Raw genomic sequence first — 12,282 nt, forward strand, 5'->3', positions numbered from 1 at the left:
AGAAATTTCACCACCTTTTAAAGATTGGAGTTTCCTGTGCAAAGTTTTCATAGTGGAAAAGTCTGTTCTGGCCATTGTTATTTGTTATTTCCTTGTTCAGATTGCTACCTGTGGCAGTTCTCTGAAGTTAGCTGCGCATTGAGACAAAAAAATTTACAGCAACCCTAAACACACTCGTAAGCAACTTTACTCACATGAGTAGTTTAAGTGCTTTCTAGAGGAGACTTTATGGAGAACTTAAGAGTAAATAATGATAGTGTGACAAAAAAGTGTTAGCAAAAGAAATACTTACAGAACATGTGAAAAAGGAAAGTGGTAAGTTCAAGCATTAAAATATTCTACAAAAGGCCAGGAAAAATAACAATCATCCTTTGGTCTTACTGGCATATTGCAGGAGCTCTGAATTTCCACACTGCAGTGATTCCCCCTATAAATCTTATTCATTTAAACTGAATCTACACACCCCATTTGTCTGTGTCTTAAAAACAAGAGAAAAAGGAAAAAAACATATTTCCCCCCCCCCAGCTACAGCTGGAAACAAACATTCATTTGCAGGAAATTTCAGGTGTTCTCCAACACATCTTCATGCTTTCCCTTTTCAGAGAGAAGCAACTTCAAGTTATTTAGGGAGGAATTCTGCAAACACACGTACGATTCGCCTCATCCATGTGAAAGAGCCCACTGAAGGGAGGAGGATTTACTCAAGCCAGTGTCTGCAGAATCAGGCCCTTGCACAGGGAGGGAAATAGATATTTAGAAATTGAAAAAAAAAACCCCTACTACTTATCTCCCTAATCAGAGTGGGTTGCTAAGGGTTCTTGTGACCAGCTATATAAGTACATGTCTAAAATACATATTCTTCCCATCAAAATCGTTATGAAAAGCAGTTGCTTGAAGAGCTTAATAGCTGCATTTTGAAGCTTCACCTCCTCAACTGCTTTACATTAAAAAATATATACAATTTCATGGACTACTGACTTGCCAAATATTCTTTTGCAAACCCGATCCGTTTTTTAATTAGAATAGCAAAAAGGATCTTAAACTAGCAATCATGTTTTGCTCCCAATTCAGAAAAGAAATTTTTGCCTCGAATCATACATAAAGTAGGCGCGCTAAGTTCCTTCCCCGAGCTCCACCACTTCGTGAACGGAGGGTTATCTGAAATCCTGTCCCACGTCCCTTTGATGATTTAGGGTTGTAATGCAGCATCTACAACGAACACCGAGATGCTCAACCAGCACAAGTGAGCACGCCAACGTATGGAGGACACTTCAACACAAGAGCTTCTTTTCAGTCCTCTCTCAAAGGACAGGGGACGTTTTAAAACACGGGTAAAATATGCAAAGCATCTTCTGCTAAGCAGTTACGGCTCTGTCAGTCACTAAACATGTTCCATAGGAGATGAGAAAGTGAGAAATCAGGAGATTTCCACATATGCAAAACCTTTGCAAGTCCATAAAAGTGTCAGGAGAATTTGCTTAGAACAGCTTATAAAAATGGGAGAGAGAATGAGTCCCAGCCTATTATTCAATAACCATGTTTGTGAGGCATCTGCATAATCTAACCATGCATAAATTAGTATGTGTATTACAACAGTTATTTGCATAATAATAGCAAGTTAATAGATGCTTAAAGAGCACAGACCAACACCACCTTTAAATCAGACATGCCTCCAGGCACTCTGATCTGTACAGACCAAGATGCAGAAAACACTGTTCATAAAACACACGAAAACATAAAAACCACATCCAAATAATTCATTTTTAGTCCCTGGACACTTCACTTTTTCCCCTCGCCCAGGAAAGGATAATTTGAGGAACTACGGAACAGTTTGTTACTATGAATTCTAAGATCTGTCTTGCAAGAAGAATTTCAAGTCATCATCAAACCTATTTCTGGATTGGTTGTTTCGTTCAGAGTTTCATGTTTTTCAAGCGTGCAGCCAAAGTAAAATATTCCGTGGTAACGCAGGGGTCAGCGTTGGACTAACCATTGCCACCGAAGATGGAAACAGTTTTACCACCGACTTCAATGAAAATGAGTTAGGTCAGTGGGATGTTAGAAAATGCCAGCATCTAAATAAAATATTAAAATTAGGTCCTCTTAAAGGGGAGAATCCAGATCTTCCTTTAAGTACTCCATTCACACTATATTTTTGATTTGAGAAGATTTTAGACCCCTTGTACCATTATTCAAAATTGGAATTAAAAATGAAAATATAAAAAAGGAGCAGATATGCCTTCCTGCTTCAAAAGCACTGTTGTACATATTGGATTATTTTTTAATCTCACAACAAAACAGTCATTAACATCATCATAATTTTCATTGCCCCCAGGGAAAGAAAATCTAGAGTTTGGAGAAGAGAAAAGAGAAAGGGAAAAAAAAAAAAAAATCAATAGAGACTTCTAAATGACTCCTTCAAGATCCCACTTTTCAATTTAACAGGACAGATTTATTTGTATGTGGCTCAAATGTTCACAATTGCTCTCTGCACCTTCATACATAGGAATGAATGTCACAGTGGCAAACAGCAGTAATGAACAATCTTACCTGAGGATATGGAAACCTCCCAAGAGCAAGCTGGGAAAGGAAATAATATTTGTCTAGTTACACAGATTTGCATGGAGGGCACATTTTCTTAAAGAGAGAAAAGTACTCAACTCTCACTATTGTATAAATTGGAAAACGTCAGCAGAAGTAATTCGGAAAACACAAAAAGAGCTGTATTTAGAACGGAGTCATTCGCAACAATCACCCCTTGTTCTACCTTTCTCAGTATTTCTGTACTTCTCAAGCTCTTTTGTCTGTACCACTCAGTAACACTCTTTGATGCCCAAGTTCCTGAGGACTCTCTAAATTAAACCAGTTCAGCCTCAACAGCGAGGCCAACGACACTGACCTTTCCTGATAATTATCTGCACCGAACAGGTACTGCAGAGCACGCACTGAACTCCCAAAGTCCTTCCTTAACTGGCTCAGAGTAAAATCTGGGTTACATGGCTGAGGTTTGCTTCCTTATCGGTGCCAAACCCAGCTCGGAACCCGTGAGCGGGATCTGGAGAGCGATCGTGGCACCTGCAGAACGACACTCGTCTTCTCCTCGGATCTACTTTCAACTGCGCGTGGTATCAACTGGATTTGTTGCCTACACTGTTTTAGAAGTCAATTGGTGCATTACTGGAGTATCTGCTAGCACCAGTTTTGGACCCACCAACAATACGACTGTTGCCACAATGCCATAGCTAATACACATTCCATGGTAAATTCTTCCTGCAAGACTTTAGGTTTTCCCACGTGGTATCTGAACCTTGGAAACAATTTCAGCAAAACACAGCTAGTTTAAGTTATGTTGTCTACTATTCCGTGAAGGACAAGGGTTTTCAGAGTTGACACAGGCTTCTCCAAAAGGGCATTCGGAGCAGCTCTGCTCTGACCTGCTTTCTGGACAAGCCCTCCTCTCTCCATGACTTACAGAGGAGCTATAGCTGGATGAGGTTCTCTACACTGCAGTTAACCTTCATGAATCCTGCCCTCCCCAGCCTTCAGAAGGAGGCCTACCAAAAAGATTACGGATGCGCTACAATCATTGATTTGTCCGTGTGATAAACGCTACATTCACATCGCACTGAGCAACAATGTCAACGCTGAAGGTCTAAGCCATCGTGTCATGTTCTGCAAACGCTCAACCACACATCGGTGCTGGGCAAAAGCTCTTTCACGGCACCTGTATTGCCACTGACATTTGAGCTCCTCAGTGCTGTGGTTACTTGACCTCACCAGATTGCAGCTGAGGCAGCTGTGCTAACCTACAATGAAACTTCAGCCTGGCCAGTAGCACAAAACTGTCTGAAGAATGAACAATAAGGCATAGACAGAGCTGTAGCAAGGTGAGGAAGTGATGGGACAACGATCAGTAGACATACCCAAGTCTCACCAATGCAGGAAAAAGGTCATGAAAATGTAACAGAAGCTGATAGCAGGAGTGGAAGCAACCAGGCAACAGTGGAGATGGTGCCCTTTCTGCAATTCCAGCTGACATCCAAACCTAGTATCGCACTAGCCGTGTGGCTGCGAGCCTTGGGAACTACAGTAAACGTCTTCCCAATCCTCAGAGGAAAGACATTACAAGAGCAGAGCAGGTCTTGAAGCATTTGTGTGAGAGGCGCTCCACAGAATCTCAAAGACAGGAAAATTTTTTTGGTGACTACTCTTCAAAGGAGAGCGAGATAGTATTTGTCGTGAAAAACCTACAGACGTAGTGCGTGGGTTCTGAAAGGGCTGTGCTATTTGTACAATATCTCTGAATGCTTCCTTACTGCACGGGCACGTCACAGTCACAGGAACTGTGCCTCTAAATTTCCACGCATCGCTCTGAAAAATCACCCTAATCTTTCCTGAATATCTCACCAGTGGGAGTTCGCATAATGACTGAGGAGGAGCTGTTATGGTCTACTATACCAGCGTGGTGTTGACCAAGGATCCCTACTGGCAGTAACACCAGGAAGCAGAGCATGGCTTTTCTGAGATGTTTCTATTGTGCCACTCATCCCTCTGGAAGCTGTGATCTGCTTGTAGACTTCCATTTGGAGACAGATGTGTTTGCTCGGTTTGTAAGACTAACATGTACAGAACGCAGAAGCAATCAGCCTTACAAGAGACACTGGAAGAGGAAACAACATTAAGGTGACAAGACAAGCAAGATCTCATCAGGTTCTGCCAAGGGATATAATTTAAGCTAGCTTCCTCCTCTGGGTTTCTTCTGTGTTTTGTCTTCCAGGTTTGCCTTTAAGACTCAACCCTTTGGGGTGAATCCAGCCTTTCAGTTTTGTTTCAGGTGCAGCACTGAACGCAGTGCTTCTCTTTCCAGCAAATTCGTGCTCGTAACCAACAAACCTGAGCTCACCAGGGTTGATTGCCACCCTTCCTACCCCTTGTGTCTGCATCACCGGGCACTCTTTGACAGCAGGCTTTGAAATACGTTACTAAATAGTTAAGCAAAGACCCTACATTTTCTGTCGTGCTCAGTCTTAAGGACTAGGAGCTAATAAAACATACAAAGCAGTGCCCTTTTTCATCTTCTCTTCTTTTGGGAGGACCATCCTTTACTTCTGAGAAGCTGCTCGAGATCCTAAGCAACACTGCTGCTGTGAGAGCCTGTAAACGTTTAGCAATGCACCTATAAATGCCAAACACTATTCCATGAACAGGAGTAGACAAAATCCTGATTTCTCCCACAACTACTGACTTCAGAATATTCATTACAAGAGCTACAGACTTGTAGGAATGTCACAGTTATCTCGCTGTAGAACAAGGAGATAATTATGGCTGTATGCGCAGGGCATCGTTCTGCAGATCTTATTTAAGCAGAAAAACGACCGCCGCCTCGATGATGGCTTCAAACTAAGCATTTCCCTTCTCCCTGACCATCACACGCCTCAGCAGGGGCTCCAAAGGCAGCAGAATAATTGGGGAAGGAGCAGCTTTCTGCCAGACATAAGTATGGGGTGTACAAATGAGCTTCGAAGAACCCGAAACGCATGGGGAACGAGTTCTTTAAAACAGAAACACGTTTCTCGGCGAAGCTGCTCCTTGGCTGAGGACTGCAAAGCAACACAGCGACGGACAGAGCACGTGCCAGTTCTGCATCCCCCTGACCCATCACTCGATTCATCTAATCAGAGCTGTTTCCTCCCTGCAAGATTGTCAAGGTATTATAAATTAAGAAACTTACCAAAGAGTATGTAATCTTCCCCGAAATAGCCTGCAGATATGTCACTGTACTAAATGTGTTTCAGATTTAATGAAGCTTTAATGTCCTTTTTAATTTTGCCTGTTTCTATATCACCAGGGGTCGAGCAAGGCAATCAGCACTCAAGAGGGTGGTTTGGTTTAAAACTAGGAAAAACTCATTTGCTTATGAGTTGCACTGTATTTTCTTAATTAAATTTACTAAGTAAAATGGTTTAAGTTCAGCCAACCAATGACCTCTGTATGTAGATTTAGATTTATAAATAGCGTCACAGTTGAAGTAAAGAAAAAAAAACCCCAAAATCAAACAGATTAGAGCTTCACTAAAGGGATTTTCATACCCTCTTATCATCTGTGTCTCAAGGAAGTCGTACAAACGTAAGCCCAATGCAGGCATCAAAAACTTGGAAACTACCAAATTAACACACCACCAAAAACTTACCTCCTCTGCATTTACATGGTGAAATTCAGTAACATGCCATTTTGTTTTTAAGGCATTGTAAGAAAAATACAGTATTTCCTTTCACACTGGTTAGGTTTGGGAACTGATCAGTATTTTATGTAGCTCTGAATATCAAGGAGGGGAGAAAGGAACGCTTAAACTTCAAGGAGCTGGTTCTCATTCCCTATGGGTATCTTCCCACCACGTAACTATAAAAACCAACCCCAAACATCATTTTAAAAAGGTTCAATATCTAGAGGTTGTGTCCTGAAAAATGACGTGCGCTTCCAAGAGCAAGTATTTAACAGGATCATTCCCCTAGACTTGGAAAAGCAGATGGGTGTACGGGGTGCACCATCAGATTTTGAAACAATAATTGATAAACTGAGAAATAATTCCAAATTCTTGAGGCAGAGGTACAGTATGATGATTTTTGTCAAACTATATAAAAATACAAGAAAAAAAACGCCAAAAACTTATGGGAAAGCAAGAAGAACACCAGGCAGGAGCTTCGGTAGAGGCAGGTGCCTAAACCCTCCGCACCGAACAGCCACAAGAAGGGCTGGAAATCCACTCTAACCCGTTCCCAAATACATATGTTTGATGTGCAGACAAGGGAACCCAAGATTAAAACGACTTGTTGACACAACGTAATGAATAATTTTGCAACTGAAAACGGAAATCCAGAAATCCCTCACTAACAAACTGCTTTCTCTGCATCCCTCTTTACTTGCCCGCCTGTATATTGTTAGGAAGAATTACAATAGCCACCTGGCCCTCACCTGTTCAGAAAGTGATGGGGGGAAGGAAGTTCAAAACATATTTTTAGGACACTCAGGCAATGAAGTCTCCCACTTGTATTATTGTCTATGTTGTGCAAGTTGTTTTTTAATTTACAGTTATACTGAAAAGCATGGGATGTTCTTATTCTTAATTTAGACACATTCCATGTTTCTCAGCATAACTGCAAATTGAAAATAAGCACTTCCAATGTCGCTAGTGATCTAGCTGAAGGAGGACTTTATAGTCTGAAATGTTCTAAAATTTGTTCTTAATTACCTCGTGCACATTTTACACAATTAAATTTCCATCTAAGGATTTTGCATTTAGATTGTGCACTGCAGTTAAACCCTCATTTTATGGAAAAGCAGCCGCCACTTTGGAACATTCAGACACAGGAAACTTTAAAAATCAGACTTAACTACTGGATAACATAAAATTCCCTAGGTGAAATTTCATTCCAAGACCAATTTATACATTCCTAGATAGATGGCTTAAAATCACCTGAAACTCTGCAGGGTATGGACCTTGATAAATATTAAATACCTCAAAAACTGCTCTAAGATTTTTCTTTCCTTCTAATATCAATTTCACTGTCCTCTTATTGCACAGTTTAAAAAAAAAAAAATAAAATCCAAAAGGATATAACAGCAATTTACCAGCGTTAAAGTGCTTCTGAGGTTAAACTGACAACAAAGAAGAACGGAAACACAAAGCATCTTGAAGTAGGGTTTCAATTAAATGTGCAGGATTTAGTAATGCAGGGCGAAAAAAAAGAGTTACAAATTAATTTAATCTTCTGCCTATAGTTTGCAGCTGCACTCCGAAGTGTCTGGGGCTTAAGAACAAAGCCTGGAAAGGCCTGGGAGTGAGGAAAGCTTCAATTTTTAATGTATAAGGCCATTAGCTGAGAACTTGTGGAATGTGCGACCCCTGCGGAGGGGCACGAGCGCGGGTAACGGAGACGGATGAAGTGACATATTTGTTCGTGTCTGCCACCACGAGGAGGAAGGTTATTGCTAATACCACCAGGCCCACCAGAAATACGCCCTAATAACCTTTGGGACATTCCTCGGCTTGAGCGGATGAGTTCGAGATCTCTCCACATAAAGCATATTAAAAATCAAAGCCTAATTCGCCTTTAATTAAAGATAATTAGTTTCACTTTGACTTCTTTTAAATACGAAGCGCAGCAAACGCGCCGCCAACTAAAGGCCGCGGACGGTCGCGATTAAATTGCACGTTTCTTCCTCCCCACAAACCCCTTCTATGACCAGGCTTTTACCGCTGCGGCTTCAAAGGTGCAGCTCTGAATAGCGGAATAAAGGGAAAACGGTGGGACACGGGCCTGCCAGGGCCCATCCATGGAATCCATCAGTGCAAAATCCACACATGCAGTCCTCGAAGATGAATGAGACTACTTAGAATCACAGAATGGTTTGGGTTGGAAGGGACCTCAAAGATCATCTAGTTCCAACCCCCCTGCCATGGGCAGGGACACCCTCCACTGCACCAGGTTGCCCAAAGCCTCATCCAACCTGGCCTGGAACACTTCCAGGGATGGGGCACCCACAGCTTCTCTGGGCAACCTGTTCCAGTGCCTCACCACCCTCAACGTAAAGAATTTCTTTCTTCTATCTAACCTAAATCTCCCCTCTTTCAGTTTAAAGCCATTGCCCTGTGTCCTGTCACTACACACCCTTGTAAAAAGCCCCTCTCCAGCTTTCCTGTAGCCCTTTAGGTACTGGAAGGCTGCTATAAGATCACCCCGGAGCCTTCTCTTCTCCAGGCTGAACAGCCCCAACTCTCTCAGCCTGTCTCCAGAGCAGAGGTGCTCCAGCCCTCGCATCATCTTCGTGGCCTCCTCTGGACTCGTTCCAATAGCTCCATGTCCTTCTTGTGTTGGGGACTCCAGAGCTGAACTACTTGTTTGAGAACAGAGGTTTCCCACTTATCTGTTTGCTGGGTTTAGATGTGATGCCTAAAGGGGAAAAAAAAATGATAAATTCGGTTGTGCTGCGGCAGGAACGCAGCCCAACTTCGGCAGAGTCCTCCACCTCCACCGGCATGGGAGAGCCGTTACAAACCGATCACATAACAGGGAAAGGCAGACTCGACTGACCGACGTTTGCAAATTTTTGACTTTTTGGAAGCAGAAACAGCTATAGCACACAACACAAGAGCATTACTCCCCATTACATAACGCTGCACACCACAAACACACCGCAGCCGACGTTATCCCTTAATTGTCCACTCATCCATCTCCTTGGGTAGAGCGAGCGGCGTTATTTATCTGGCTGCTGCCCAGCCTGCCCGCCGTGGCCTGAGAGCAATCGCCGAGAAACATGATACATTGAGGTCTCAACCCACGCAAACTGTACCTAAACTTACACTTTATTGCAGCTTAGTTCACAATCTTCACCTAATATAGGGTTACGTCCCAGCGCAGCGAGCGGATAAATCATCCCGGAATATTACTCTGGCTAAGTTGAGCTGTGAGTGGAGCATATGTGCTTCCGAGTCACTGAAGCAAAGGCCCATAAAATACACTAATTACTGGAAGTTATGGTCACTGGGTGATTGATAGCGCTCTGCGAGGCAACTTCCCCGTTTTCAGCTATTCTGACGGGCCTCCCCCCACCACACGGCAATTATTAATTCATGACCTGGCCCTCAGGCACTGGTCCCTTCCCTTCTCGCTCTGCTACCGCAAAGATCGTGATGTAGCTGGACATTGCCTGTCCTCATCCTGGTGGCCGGTGAAGATGGCAGATGAGGAAACGGAGCTAACGGTCACCGCTTGGAGAATATTGCCCAAAATAGCTCAAGGGAAAAAAAAAACCCAACCATATCCCCCCCAAAAAAAAACCCTACGCCAGATTTTCCCTAAGAACAAGTTTCTGCAACGCATCGTTCTGTACAGAATGATTAAAACTATATAAATACTCCACGACAATTCAAGTTATTGAGCAAAATTCTGCCACTGTCCAGCATGTAAGGATTTGTCCGCGCCAGACACGCCACAAAACAAGGTGCCTTTTCCTTTCTTGCCTTCCTTCATCCTAAACAAAAGATATCTGCTCCTAAATAATCACACCTACGCCATTATCGGTGGTCCAAGCTGCACGGCAGCTCAAGGCATGAGTCTGCTCCCAGCCATCCTTCACGAAACCAGAAAAAGGCCAGAAATGAAACGTTTTCTCCATAAAGTTGGTTCCTTTTCAGGAAGGGTCTGGCCAAGGGCTGCGGGCACAGAAACCAGTGCTGCCCAAGGCCCAGCCGTTGGCAGAGAAAGGACGTCAGCCCACCCAGATGGTCATCCAGCATTTTCAGAAACATCAGGTTTAAGTTTTCTCTAATATTGGTATTATTTAGAGCGATTTGCAGTGACCAAGTAAACACCCACCCCCACGCCAGCACTGCTGGATATCAGACAGTTGGGCATAGAAGCAAGGCTTGGCATTTTTGTTAGTTGAGAGAGGGCTGGAATTCAGTAAGGACCAAAAAAAGAAAAAGTAATTTAAGACACATCATACTGTATCTACTGAAATGTGCCCAGATCCATCTAATGCATTAATTTAAGAACTTCTTGAATTCTCAGAGTAGGAATGGGGAAATTGTGCCTTTCACGTGTTTGCTCAACGATGACCTCATGCTTCTGCTACGAGACATTCTCAGTGGCTCTACAGCACCAGCAGCACCATGGCAAGGCCTTTCCCAGCCCCTCCAGTTGAACCACGCAGAACAAAACTCTGCTCATTCCAAGCACACAAAAAGCACGGACAAGTCTTTGGTTGCCCAGAGAAGTTGTGGATGCCCCATCCCTGGAAGTGTTCAAGGCCAGGCTGGATGAGGCTTTGGGCAACCTGGTGTAGTGGAGGGTGTCCCTGCCCATGGCAGCGGGCTTGGAACTAGATGATCTTTAAGGTCCCTTCCAACCCAAACCATCCTATGATTCTATGTCCACTAAGAACTGTCACTTGATTGGAGACACCTCACTTCAGCCAAGTATTTTGTTACAGTATCGGGACTCCTGCTCCGCATGGAGATGATATGCAAATTCTCATTTCCCATTTAAGCTTGATCCTTGCTAGCTTCTAACGGGCTGTTTTAATTATTATTCCACCTGCCTTTACTCAATGTAGCTTTTGACACTGGAGGTCACTGCACGGTCCGTGTCTGCTTCCAGCAGTCACACAGACATTCACAGTTACCCTCTCGTGACTGTACCCCTTTCTACCAAATCTTCACCAAGTCTCCAGTGCCACTATAGAAAGCTATGCTGTACCATCAAGTTTTGGGTCTCACATTTCACCCCCTATCTGTCTACTTGCCATGGTTTAGGTAAAAGACCAACCATCACGTCTGCACATCAGTGAAATCCTGCAGAAGACCAAATTGTGGTCTGCAGGAGTTCCTGCAGATCAGCTCACAATCTTGATCTTGAATCACTATCACTTCAAAGCTGATGAAGAAATTCTTCCCTCTGAGGATGATGAGGCACTGGACCAGGTTGCCCAGAGAAGCTGTGGCTGCCCCATCCCTGGAAGTGTTCCAGGCCAGGTTGGATGAGGCTTTGGGCAACCTGGTGTAGTGGAGGGTGTCCCTGCCCATGGCAGGGGGGTTGGAACTAGATGATCTTTGAGGTCCCTTCCAACCCAAACCGTTCTGTGATTCTATGGTAAACAGCACCCTAAAACGTATGTCACAAGCAACTAGCAACCCTTGAAAGCTCTTGAAAATATACAGAGAACTCTTAAAATTCTCATTTTGGGAGTTTTAAGAACTTGCTTCTAACATTAAAACTGATACACAAACTCCTTTTCCCTGAAGGAGAGAACACTGACAATCTTTGCAAGAAAACTTAGCTTTAAAGGGAGGCCTGAAACACAGCAGAGCAGCTGTTTTCCTCAGCAGAGGACGGTGGAAAGCAGAGACCTTTGCACAAAAGGAGGTGCAAAAAGTTATCATCAGCCAAGCGCATAAGCTCATATTCTGCTTCCAAAACTTACTCAGTTTGTGGCATAAGCAAATAACTTTCCCATCCTGCATTTCAATATCATACAATACCAAATCTACCTGGATCTTCTGGTAAAGGTCTGCAAGCCTATACTTAGCCTCAATGAACAACTCTGGTCACAGCTCAATTCCATTCCCTTCCCGAAACTCCCTTCTCCTCATGACATGCAGGAGACCCTGGTCTTCAGCGTTGTCTCGAGAACATGCCAGCACTCCTCAGTAGGCAGCTTTGAGATGATAAAATCAGGAGAAAACCAAGAAGAAAACCCCTGCGGAAGCAGGAGGACCTGAGA

General features: G+C 43.5%; 1 protein-coding gene across 2 annotated transcripts in view; it reads right to left on the reverse strand.

Annotated features, from left to right (window-relative positions):
- Window positions 1-12,282, reverse strand: part of MAP2K5 (mitogen-activated protein kinase kinase 5) — a 140,328-nt gene that overhangs the window by 51,117 nt on the left and 76,929 nt on the right. The window contains exon 17 of one of the 2 annotated variants that reach the window (XM_086620496.1): window positions 2,551-2,580. The exons of the other annotated variant lie outside the window; for it this stretch is intronic. Within the exon in view, the coding sequence (XP_086476622.1) occupies window positions 2,551-2,580 (30 nt within the window). The remainder of the gene's footprint in view (window positions 1-2,550; window positions 2,581-12,282) is intronic. 2 annotated transcript variants of the gene reach the window in all.

Source organism: Tauraco erythrolophus, chromosome 14 (assembly GCF_009769465.1).
Source record: "Tauraco erythrolophus isolate bTauEry1 chromosome 14, bTauEry1.pri, whole genome shotgun sequence".
NCBI classification, from domain to species: Eukaryota; Metazoa; Chordata; class Aves; order Musophagiformes; family Musophagidae; genus Tauraco; species Tauraco erythrolophus.